This window comes from Mastigoproctus giganteus, chromosome 2, assembly GCF_048544385.1.
Source record: "Mastigoproctus giganteus isolate SK-2022 chromosome 2, ASM4854438v1, whole genome shotgun sequence".
Lineage (NCBI taxonomy): Eukaryota > Metazoa > Arthropoda > Arachnida > Uropygi > Thelyphonidae > Mastigoproctus > Mastigoproctus giganteus.
The window spans coordinates 32,869,068-32,881,941 of NC_143576.1; the positions used below are offsets into that span (position 1 = coordinate 32,869,068).

A 12,874-nucleotide genomic window follows, 5' to 3' on the forward strand; every position below is an offset into this window, starting at 1 on the left:
CAACCAGGTCCCGGCTATGTAGACCTCTGTGTAGGAATACTATAAGTTTTCGCAACCTTTCTTTCTTGTTGTCACTATAAAAAAAAAAAAAAAAAAAAATACGATTTGATTGACTAGTTTGTTATAGAATTATTTTTATGGTGTAAAATATGTGTGTAAATATATGTTCTCCGTTAAGTGGTATTGGTATGTCACTATTAATTGAGATGCTGCTCTGGTATTTACACATATATTTACATTTTAATATAAACTTTTCTTATATCTGGTGAGTTGTTTATTTATTTTTAGAAAGGTACTTATTAGTACAAATAATGATTACTGTAGCTATACATTAAGACAATAGTATAATATATTATACATGCAGTTTTCTTGTATTTTTTTGTATAAAATATATATATATGTCTTACAGAGTTCATCGGTCACTTAGACTGGAATCGGAAACACCCAGACGACTAACCCAGAGGGCATTATGGTGAAGCGACATCCCTTCCCCCAATCTTAAGAGACAGCTTATTACCAGTCTGGGAGCTTGAAGTGCCAGCGGTCACATAGGAGCGTGTTGTACAGCGAACAACTGTGTCTGTGAAGGCGCTGAAGTTCTATACACAAATGTACGATTAACGTAAAAGTGAAAGGCATTTTGTGTTTTATCTCTGCAAGAAGTGTTGTTTGTTATCCTCCTCCCATAAATTTACTGTGTGGATTATTTACAAATTCGTTTGCAATATATACTGATTCTCATGTGTCATGGGGTTGAGTACATTGTCACTATTCTGTAGGCGTCCCGGCACTATGGACTGGAACTTCACGGTTCTTTTCGCTCCCCTCTTCCTGCTGCCTACTTGGGGCATGGTCTCTCAACCTACTCACATGGTACCGCAAGGTAAAAGCTATAGGAGGCTTTCGCCTTCATATTACATTCTTTATTTCATTATAGTTTTTATTTTTATTTATAGCATGCTAATTTGTTATCGTTAATGATCATAATTATGTACAAATAAGAGGTGATTTTTTTATTCAACATACCATTTTATTCACATGACGAACATAAAATATTGTTTAGAAATATAAATTAACACTTGAACTATAGCAGTCTTGGGAAATTCATGCGACAACCTGTTTAATATGTCCTCCACGTTTATCAATAATGTGTCGCAGTCGGTGCGTGAAGTTGCTAAGAGCGTGCGCTAGCATTTCCTCCAACGCAGAAAAAATTTCATCTTCAATTGCATTCTTCTTCAGAGCAGGAATGGTTCCCGGAGGATTACTGCCACCCATTGAAACACTGTCTCTGAGATAACCCAGCCAAAAAAAAAAAAAAAAAAAAAAAAAGAAAAAGAAAAAGAAAATACATACATGGGTTTAAATCAAGTGACATAGAGGTAGTGGTCAGAAACCACCGTGTTGTCAAACATTTTATCCAGGAACTCCAGGACAACTCTAAAGATTATTCAATGTTGCCAACGAAACCTCTAAATATTTCTCTACCGACTAATGATGTTGTTGTAAGGATGTCTTTTCCGAAAAATTTCAAGCTTGCGAAACTGTAAAGGAAAGAAATATTATGATGAATAAAAAATCGCCCTTTATATGATCGACATTATGATTTTTATTGTGTATAATTTTTTTTTTTGCTTCAAAAATTCATTTTATGCTTCAAGGGACGAAGCTATCATTATATTCTGGGATAATTCTAATTAACATAACTGAAAATTCAAGTAAATTTAAGGCAAATGTTGCGTTGTGTGTTGCTAATTATAGAGTGGCTTCATTTTTGTACCTATGAGCAAACTTAGCTTTGCTGATCAGTCGTGTATTGTGGAGGTACCTCATCTTAAATGAATAGCAATGTACTTTGCCATTTGGAGAACTGCTTATTTTAAATGTGTAGCGCAATACCGAGGTAACTTGTGGTGAAGTGGAAAAGACCTGAGTTTGACGCGAGGAGTTTGTATGGGCCTTTTTCACAACATGACTGAGTTGGTCGGTATCAGGCGAGGTTAGCATGGTTTTTTCTGCCAGGAACGGTTTTGTGTCCAGCAAACAACAAATCGATCACAGATCACACACAATTTGCAGACATGTTATTTACAGCGCAATATGGCCAAGTTGCTGTTGCGCCTAAAACGCTACAACAAACAAACTTGTGGTGAAGCACCTTCCCCTTACGAGATTGATGAATTCATAGCGAATTTGAGTTTGCTCATAACTAAGTACAAACTAAAGCTATTGCCCTGATCTGCACAATAATGTGTTATAATAACCGAATTATTCAGTTATGCTTTATTGAAGTAGAAATATTGCCCACATAAACGCTATTCTTATTTTATGTTTTTATATAAAAGTCCTGTCTTTCGCACAAAAGCCGAAGTTCAATGTGAGAAATGTTAATTTTGTTTCTGGAAATATTGATAGTGACCTTGAGCATACTGCAGTGGAAAGTTATATTAGGTATGGTTGCTGTAGCCCAAAGGTAGGTAAGAAATTACGAGAAATGAACAGTGCTATTTCCTTTTTATCAACATCAGTAAATATTGTTATTTGCCTTTATTATCGTTGTAATTTTGGATACAGGATGAGCTTTACTTTTTACAAGTATTTATAGCTTAAATGCGTTATACTCAGTGTTATGCGCATTAAGGAAAATAAATGTTACTGTAACGAGAAAGAAGTATTTGGTATAATATCTCCTATTATATTACGTAGCTCTAAGTACCTCCTGATTAAAACAATTTGTTTGGTCCAAATTATTATAATCACCAGGGATCACAATACAGACACTTTGTAAGGCTTTTGTTACTTTGAACGTATTCCTGTTGACTTATTCCTGTATTATTTATTTATTTTTTATTTTTTTTATTTTTTATCAAAATGGGTTTAGTTTTAAAAGAGTATTTAATCCGTGTATTTAATTCTGTAGCTGTCAGATGGGGTAATAACCCTTTGATGCCAATTTTGATATTAGATGGCAATATTCTATGAGTAAAATAATCTAGTAATCTAGGTTATTGATTAAATATATTTTCTTAACGATTTAATTTTCCATTTAATAATCTAGTAATCTAGGTTATTGATTAAATATATTTTCTTAACGATTTAATTTTCCATTTACGGTATTGAAAAGTTATATTAGGAATAATAAATCAGCATTGTCTGGGTGGTGATGATACTAAGAATACAACAAAAAATAATACAAAATTTTCTCATTTTCTTCCTGCAGAATTAAGAAAATATTTTTAAATAGTTTATGTAGAGAGAAAGAAAGGAAATAAAACAATAATTTAAATTGTGTAAGCGAAAGGTACAAAATACGCAGAAATAACAAATATCACTTTATATTGTTCTGTAATGAGACTGAAAGAAATTATTTTGAAAACATTTTAGAAATGTTTTTTTAGAATTTGGTGTAATTTCCTAGTTCTTCTAAAATCATTTCTTTCGATCTCGATGCGGCGTAGTGTAAAGAGAATGAATAAAATAAAGAATCCTTGCATATATATTTACAGTTATTTGTGGTTGTTGATATTGCTGTTCAGTTGTCATCTTGAATAAAAATAAGGAGCTCATTGTAATTGTTGACATTTCTACGTAATATTTTCTTTTAAAAGAATTCTTAACTTTAAATTTGTTGTTGCCTCTAAAGACTTAATGCCGCGGAAAGATTTAATCGTACGTTGTTTACTTCATTATGCTCTAAAAATGTTCCTCTGCTTCATGCAAGCTACCCAAAATTGCATAATGCTGATTTAGTGCATTATCGTTTCTGGTTGACTTCATTTTTGGTTTGGTTTCTTTTCTTCAGAAACCAAGCTTTCCTAAATCAACGATGGTCAGAGATTTTTCTATTGGATGCCGCATGGTACTAACACAAAACCGGTCAAACTATTAGCATTCAGGCACTTTTCAAGCTGTCCTGCAATATGCTGGTCTCGACATCTGCTACAGCTAAAAGAGCCCTTTCTACTAGCTATTGTACGGAACATACCGCAAGTATTTATAGCCGCTGTACTTTTGTGGCCGTGATAGATTATTGGACAACCTTTCTTGGTCGAGGTGCTCGATTCTTTCTCACCATTCCCAGCTGCATTCAGCCCTTCGACGTTCCGCCTCAGAACAGACGCTTTGTCGTCTCGCACCAAGCGTGGAGAATGTGTAACGCCTTCTGAAAGCGTTCACGGCCAACCTTCTTATTCGAAGAGGGGAAATAAAAAAAAAAATCATGCGACAAAAACTTAAACCCACCGACCGCTCTAGTAGCCAGTGTTTCTAGAAAAGATTCTTGCTGTTTAAAAGCTTGTTGCACACTAACTCGCATTCGTCTCTTGCTTAAATAGGCACACGTTTGTTTATTCTTATTTATTTTTGTTGTTTTTATTATTTTTACCATTAAACTCTCTAGCCATTATTTTTATTTTTATTATTCAAACAGCTATAGTTCTGTAAGTTCTGAAAATAGGACGCATCTTTATATGGATTTCATTTTCATTGTTTTCGGGTCCTAAATCGATTCTGAAAGTGCGGCTCACGTGTTATAAAATGCCCTGTGATATATAAAGTGTTTTACATTTACTGGTATTCTTTTATTAGCAATTTGCTTTTTTGAAAATCAGCGAAATACAGAAAATGGATCGAGGCGTTGAACGTAGCAATTTCCAATAAGAATCATCATAGGATGCTATACAGTATTAGCAATGAATCTTTTTGTAGTGTTGGCAACAATACTGCAACGCCATGGAAGAACGGTTGCCAACATAATTACTAAATGGAAAGTTCAGTTCTACTATACCTGAGAAACGTTCGCGCAGAAAGTAGAAATTGATGGAAGGAGTTCGGAGAATGCTTAGCAGGGTGGCACTTCGATCCTATCATACCTCATCGAATACTCTCTAAACAACAGTTCAGGGGACCCTATAGTAACTGGAATTAGTACAAGAATGATACGTGGTGCACTGTATAGCATCGAATTTTACAGAATTGCTGTATCATACAAAACAAACGTCATAACACTCATTCTGCAGCGTCAACTAGCCTAGTAGAAAATATTCTGAAATTGGTCCCAGAAATGTTGGAATGATGGATCGGTTTTCAGACCTGGTGGCTTTGATTGAGTATGGCAGTTGCCTGCAAAATGTTGTTTGCCAGAGTGTTGTTCCAGCTGTGAAGTTTGGCTGATTTACTGTCACCATCTCCAATTATTTCTCATTGTTTGGTCTTGAATGAATGACAATGAAGGACATTTGGCATGTTGACATTTTGGCCAATTCAGTTCTTGCTACACTGTGACATCAGTATAGGGAGGGCCCTTTTCTGTTTCGGAAGGACAGTGCATCGTGTTATACCGCTCGTCCTGTGCTGATTTGGTTTTAAGTCATGCAAAAGCGTTATTAGCCTGTTCAGGGCGCCTACCTTTGGTACAAATTGGAACGTTGTCTATGAACCAGACCAACACGCGCGCAAATCGGTAGCTGAATTGACTACTGTGTTGAAGAAAGAATGGACCAAAACACCACCTTCCTGTCATTAAAAATACCTTTAGCGTCTACCGACGAGAATACTGTGGGTAGTTAAAGACCAAAGTGGGCCGACAGTTTACTAAATATTGTATCAATAGATGACTCTTTGAAACAGTCAAGTGTCCGGTTACTTTTGTAAATAAATACAAACATCGTGGAATACTTGTTGGAGTACTTTTGGCCGTCTGGCGGCAATGCCTACTTCAATGATTGGCCGAAGATTTTCTTGTAATATTTGTAATATGTGATAGAAAGTTGTTGGTAGTCAGCCGAACTAACGAAGAGGTCATTCTTGGCCTTCCATAATTATGCATTCCAGTTCATCTCAACGATGTTCAGTTGCGTTGACGTGATTGCTTGTTCTGGCCCTTGCGATGTTCTGATGTTATTTTCTTTAAGTTATGTTTTCACAATTCTTGTTTTGTATCATGGACAGTTTAGGCTCTGGAGGGTGTAGGATTGTTGCAATAAAATTGCAACATTGTACGGTACACTGAATTGTTGAGAACATCAACGTAGGAAGCAGCATCTTGGTCTCATGTACTGCACCAGTGGGCTTAGTCCATACCGAGTGCCAAGTCGTACGTTACTTCTCTAAGTGTCAAGTCACTTCGTCGTTCTTTGACCTCACTTGGTGATTTAGCTGCTGCAGTAATGGTAGTTTTGTCAAACATGTTTAACTATTCCGAGTTTCTTTCTGTCAAAGTACCCAGTTAAATCTCCTCGATTCAGTTGTCGCACCTTATTTCGACTTCAGCTACCGTATAAGTTGAATCTTCAGAGCTTCCGATATCTGTCTTAGCTCTGCAAAGCAGCATCCAGTAACTTATCTGTGTTCAAGTAAAATATATTATGCAGTTCATTTTATACTAATACGCTACTACAATGTAATGTCTACTGCATCATATTGAGTCGCATATTTGTATATCCTGTGATTATGGTCTGGTAGACAAATCTTTTTTGTTACAAAGTGTAGATTTATGGTTCCAATTTTTCAAGGATTTTTATTATCTACTTCGACAGAACAGTAGTGTTTGCTCTACTAACTGGTTTCTGTGTAATTCTTGAAATCGCTGTGAGATATACCGTTTTAATAGGCACCTTTAGAGATTTTTTTTACCCACTTCTGAAATTTCTTATAGTCACTGTTATTTCTTATTTAGGCGAATTTTTTATTTGAAACTTATTTTCCAGAATTGGCATAACTGTTGTAAATAAATTCTGAGCTGACGGAACACACCATCTGGGCTGGCTTTTTAAGTTTTTTGAGCGGCGTTTGCAAGAATTTTATAAGCATTCTACTCCCACCTCTAAAAGGATTTTTTGCTTCAATTTAAACTAATGTTAAAATTGCAATTTATCTTTTTTTTTTCTTTTTTTTTTAATGCCGTCAATATGTGATAATTCCTATTATCATATTAATTGCACTAACGCATTATGTGTGAAGAAAATGCTAAACACGGACTCACATCGCCGTTATATTTAAACCCAACATTCACATTAACTTTATCACTATTAGACTAATGTGTTTGTAACTTTGTATGACATGTTCGTGTCTTGCTTCCTCCATTATGTGAGTTGAGAGCTCTTGACAGTGTAGTTTCATTCAGTAATGTCTAGGTCGCTGCCATAGAAAAAAACATTGCCTTTTTTTAATATTAATATAATAAGTCAATAAAGTGGTGAATATATCGCCAACAATGTTCGTATATTTGACTGGTGACGATGTCACATTATACGAGCTTATGCCCAACAAGGCGTGGTTTTTATCTCCCCTTCCTCTTCACAGGGCTTTTGTCGTGAAGATATATTTTGCATCTGTCACTTGTGAAGTTGCCCATTCTCTAAGGAAGCCTTGCCATAATTTAGAAGATGAGTTTTATTGAATCAGCCCTGCGGTTGGCACAGCAATACGAATGATTGCTTGTCCGTTAGGTACCAAATTACCAGCTGTCTGCATGAAAATTGATGCGTTTCACGTGTTACTCCGCATACTGATTTCGCTGTGCCGAGTTTTAAGTACAGTTCATTTGGTGGCCTGTAATATAGTTAAAATGTGATGGTTTCGTACCTTTTGTACCTCTATTAGTGGTAGGCTTTAACTTTATGGTGTCAACTTTGGATACTTTTTATTTTGAAAGGGCAATTAGAGCGGTCGACGCCAATCTGCTGACATTCAATAGCTGTACCCTTTTATTTATTTCATGGCGGATATAGCCAAATTTATAATCAAATACTATAAAATTTGACAGTGTTTTCTTACGTCAGTATTGTTTTATGCAGTCAGTATGTTAATCTCATGTTTCTATTGTAATTAAATATGCATATTCGGAAAAAAAATATATATATATATATTTTTTTTTTTTTTAACGATTCCTAAAATCAGAGTTATTGCCGAGATTTCTTTTTGTGTGATATAGATTACAAGTTTCAGCTAAGCTTTTTATTTTCTTTCTTTATTTTTCTTGGTTAAATGGTTGTTTTATATCGAGATGGCTCTTAAAGCCAGGACTTTTCATATTATTCTTATCATTGAACTCCAGATTTTCGCAGCTTTCGAATATATAAGAAAGTAAATTTTTTTTTTTTTTTTGCTCTTTCTGATCATATTTTCATTCATGGTCTCTTACCATACTAAGCAAAATCATTGACAGTGGTGTCTCCTTTTATTTTCAACAAAAAGAAATTGTGAAAAACTTTAATAAAGAATCTGATGCTAGCAAGTTTTTTAGCTTCAGCACCGTAGTTTTATGGCATCCCTGTTATTTCCCTTTTTTCTTTCTTCTTATTAGTGTTTTTCCTCTTGAATGGGTATTTTTTTTTTTTTTTTTTTTTTGCCCGTATCCATTCCATTTCCTTTGTCGTCGTGGGCCTTCATTGAATAGTCATTAACGTTTCCACCAGAAAAATATCATAAATAATCTACAGCAATGTCTGTCCATATTATGACTATTTTACTAAGTGGCATAAGTCCCTCCTTCGAGTGACTTATGCCACTCACTTATGATCCAATTCAAAGGCAGAGTTAGGAGAAAACTAAAGCAGTTGCTGCTGGAATTGCTAGGATGTAAAATTGTGTCCGACAAAAAAGATTGTGTCCGGCTAATACCGGAGGATATCACTGTATGAAGAGTGTTTATCGTATAGTTAATGAATTTTAATTTTGAAAAATACCTTCCTCCGGCTGTAACAGAAGTAGGAAAAGTCAAAATCGCAATTTAGTTTTAATTTTTTGGACTGAATTTATTAAATTATGTTCATATATTAGCTTTAGCAACTAGTTTTCATCAGAATGGCTAATCTGTAATGCTTTAAAATGATTTCAGCTTTTCAAAAAGTTCGTCGCCGTTTAGGCTTTGAGTGGCGTTCACTCAAAGATGCATCTGTTAATTTTGTATGCAAATTAGTGCAATGTAATTCTTCATTTATATCTGAAAAAATGAACTATAAAAAAGAAACTTTTAATGTTGAGAAGAATAAAATCTTATACATATTTTATTGTTTATGATAAACCGCCACGATTTTAATAACGAAAGTTAATTTTGCCTTCCTTATGGTTTACTGTTGCGGGTTGATCACGCTGTTCCCACTGAATGGTCCGGCTGTCCCTTACAAAACATTCGTAATTTAGAATTGGCGATGATAAATCGATCAGTTTTTAATGTTGCAGTCGTCGTAATATCCAAACACATCTGATAATTTTATTCACAGTGAATGAAAAAAAAAATTAATATATATATATTTTTCATAAAATCACAATCTCATAAAAATGTTACCTAAATTGCTTCCGCCTCTTACTAGCCTCAGCGGATGTAGATTTGATACGAACTGTATTATCTGGCATAATAATACAACCTCATTTCAACTTTATTCTACCATACAGCACCTTTAGATGCTGGTGCGAAGTCTAGATGCAGTGCTTACGTGTAAACGCATTCAAGAGTCATTCTAGACAAATAACTAGACGAATTCGTAAATCCCCGTTTAAGCCCAATTTTAGATTGACTATGCTAACAACTGATGTTCGCTGTTCCTCTCGTTAACTGCAATAGTTTAAAGCTGATTTTAATTGAGTCTATTCGTGGATACAACATCGATGTTTTTCTTCCTAATTAACAAAAAAAAAAAAAAAAAAACGTGTTGTAGAAAAATTAACTTTGTAGACAGTTAATTTTTCATCAACTTGTTATTTACGCGTAACACGTCGGATTCGGATGTGAAGTAATTGGGGTGATTATTCTCCCTAAGATTATTCCAAAAAGCGTGTTCTTTTTTTTTTTTCTTACATGCTATGCCTCAGCAGCATTATCTGTAAATAGAACAGTTTTCAAATGATGTTATTCCACCCAAGATTTGTTCTCCCTTCTTCACATACTGTTACCCCTCTCCCGCTCTAATGCAGTGACTTCACTGGTTCTTCATTCCTCCGGAATAACGAATTGCAATAAATGATAAGCCAAGTTCTGCTTGGCAGGCGATGACACAAAGATTCCCGTGCGGTACTGCTTTCTGCTTAAAAAAGCCATACAAATCGAACACCAGGAATCATGGTATGAAGTACGATCTTTTATGATAGTCGTTCAATTATTTTCAAGGTAATCTGGTGGACATTACGTTGAAACTGTACTTATGTATCATTTCTCCGGCCCCATACCACTAAAATTGTAGAGTTTTTCTGCGGTGTTTAGGTGCTGCCCTGGCCTGCTACTTTTTTTTTTTATTTGTCTCCTATTCAGCGTGTCTGGGATACGCCCCAAACCATAGCGGTTTTAATGTAATTGTTAACCCGGATATTCCTCAAGAGGATGTCGAAAACTTTTGATTTACTGGAAAGACATGAAGGATTACATCCCTACCACGAATGGGGAGGGCGATTTATGCTGGCTTTCCAGCATATATAAAGATCCTTTGTTCTGATATGCTAATAATTTCTTGCTCTTATCCTCTCCTATTTGTATACTAGAACTCACAGTCTATACTTTTATCGTAGGTCAGTTTTCTGATATTTCATACTTGAGCAATGTCTATTTAAAGCCACATCTCCAATAAGAATGCTAAAACATACTTCTCAATTACTACATATTACTTATTCAGTGGAACAAAAAAATGTAACCCACTTAATAAAGAGGGAATTAGCAACTCACTAAGGTCATTCATATTTCAAAGTACAAGTTAAAATAATTTACTAATAGTATCGATATTTTCCTCATTTCTTGAAAAGTTAGAATGACTGGCCTTTGAAACTATAGCTCCATGCAACAAAATTTTGGTGGCTGACTACTTAAAGTAAACAGCCACAGTTATTATACCTAAACAAAAACAACTTGTTTGCACACGCTCAGTGTGGTTTTAAAATTCCCAGAGGCAAAGTATCTTGAGTATTTTCATATTATTTGGAGGTGGCTGATTTCTTCATAGATTAGGATTGTTTATAACAGAGAAAGAATTGTTTATAACAGGCCCAGCGAAAGATGCAATAACTGTTAACCGCTTAAAAGATAAATGACCTAGAGTTTGAAAACATACCACTTGTGTCCTTTTTTTCATTGAGATGAGTCACCCTTTGTTTTAACTCTCTTATTACACATAAGCCTATTCGTATATATTTTTGAAATACTATATTTTTTCATCTAATATTCTCAGTTATCTAGCATATTATGAATCTTTTTCTCAATCCAGTGGTCAATGGACTTTGGGTCAAATATCTGTCCAGTTGCTCTTCATTTGTTTGCTATTTTGCTCAGTTATATGTTCAAATTTTTATCCCCCATAACTGTAAATATGCCCATATTTTGAATCCTGCTAGTCACCCGTCTCTCATTGCCCAGATTGTTAGATTTTATGTTTTACTTTTGTGGCAACTTTCTGAAGCCGAGTGGTCAAACGAAACTTTTATATACGCGCGTTTGAACTGATAGCGGTGCGAATCAATGTGACAAAAATTACGGGTAACGATACAGTAATATTTTTGTCAAATGACAACTTATAAACTCCTCTGATCTGTTTGGTTGTGTCAGAGTATAAATACTTTTTCTCGGATTGTTTCATGAAATAAATAACACTACCGGACAAAAACTTTTTTTTTTTCGTCATACCTGTGGAACGAAAGTCGGTTATTCTGAACAGAATTAATGTTCTGATTATGAAAATATCAATCTTTTACTTCTGTAACGTCTACATAAAAAGATATACGCATTTTTTTAAATTCCTTGTTTTTATACAATATCAGCATACATGGTTGTAATTATTACACACAATATATGTTATTTAGACACGTTTCCCACTCAATAATTTCCTTTTATACTTCAGATTGCTTTCCGTTTAAGAAACCAACAATAATCTCCCATCATGGCAGAGTCCTAGCGACCTTGGTATCGGTTTTCCACTGCAGATATGTCCTGGTGGAAGTGCTCTCCTCGTTCATCACTAACGTCTGCTAAGTTTTCAGGAAAGAAATCCAGATAGGAACGAAGGAAATGCATTTTCAATGACATTCGTCATCCCATGTTCTTGTAACATTTCAGCAAGTTTGTGACCAGTTGCTCATAGTTCTCTTCTTTTCTCTTTCCTAGGAATCTGTGTACCAAAGCCTTGAAAGATCTCCATGCAGCCTAGTTTAACATCATTCAAAGTTCTTTGAAATTATTCATCTTTTAGGAGCTTTCTTATTTGAGGACATATGAAAATTCCTTCCTTCCAGCTTTGCATGAAATAAATTTGGAAACATTTTCAGTAAATTTACGAATCCTCTGCTTTCTTTATCCAGTGCCTTAGTGAAATTCTTAATCAGTCCAAGCTTGATGTGTAAAGGGGGAAGAAAAACCTTTTGTGGATCAACCAATGGAACATACTTTACATTGCTTTTCCCGGGAATATATTCATCTCTCTTATCCCAGTGTTGTACGACGTAGCGTTTGGCTGTTGCACGACTATCCCACAAATACAGGAAACAACAATTTTTCCCCCCTCGCCTTTTTCCCATTATTATGTGGGGTCAGCGTTTTTTTTTTGTTTTGGCATGCAATTTTTACAGCCGGATGCCTTTCGTGACGCCAACCCTCAACCTTTATTCGGGCTGGGAATATGCGGTGGTCATTCCCTGACCTGCCGAATCCTCCGTATTTGGTGGGTACGGGCTCGAACCCTAGTCTAATCAAGAAGCGTGTGCTATGCGCTACTGCTCCTGCTCACCTGGCTACGGAGGCGCCACAGGAAACAACAATATTTAGTGAAAACCACCTTGCAACCCAACAAGCAGTCCAATCACTTTGAGATCACCACAACTATTCCAACATAGTCATTGTGACGTATATCTGGACGTATCTGGCAGCAAGAATCTGGGCATACTATCTTAGATTTCT

At 35.3% G+C, this 12,874-nt stretch overlaps 1 protein-coding gene across 9 annotated transcripts in view; it reads left to right on the top strand.

The window, feature by feature from the left end:
- Nucleotides 1-12,874, top strand: part of LOC150089257 (semaphorin-2A-like) — a 1,190,084-nt gene that overhangs the window by 365,981 nt on the left and 811,229 nt on the right. For all 9 annotated transcript variants that reach the window (XM_090388614.1, XM_090388640.1, XM_090388608.1 and 6 more), the window contains one exon: nt 410-883. In XM_090388614.1, coding sequence (XP_090244740.1) covers nt 748-883 — 136 coding nt within the window. In that variant the 5' untranslated portion in view covers nt 410-747. The remainder of the gene's footprint in view (nt 1-409; nt 884-12,874) is intronic.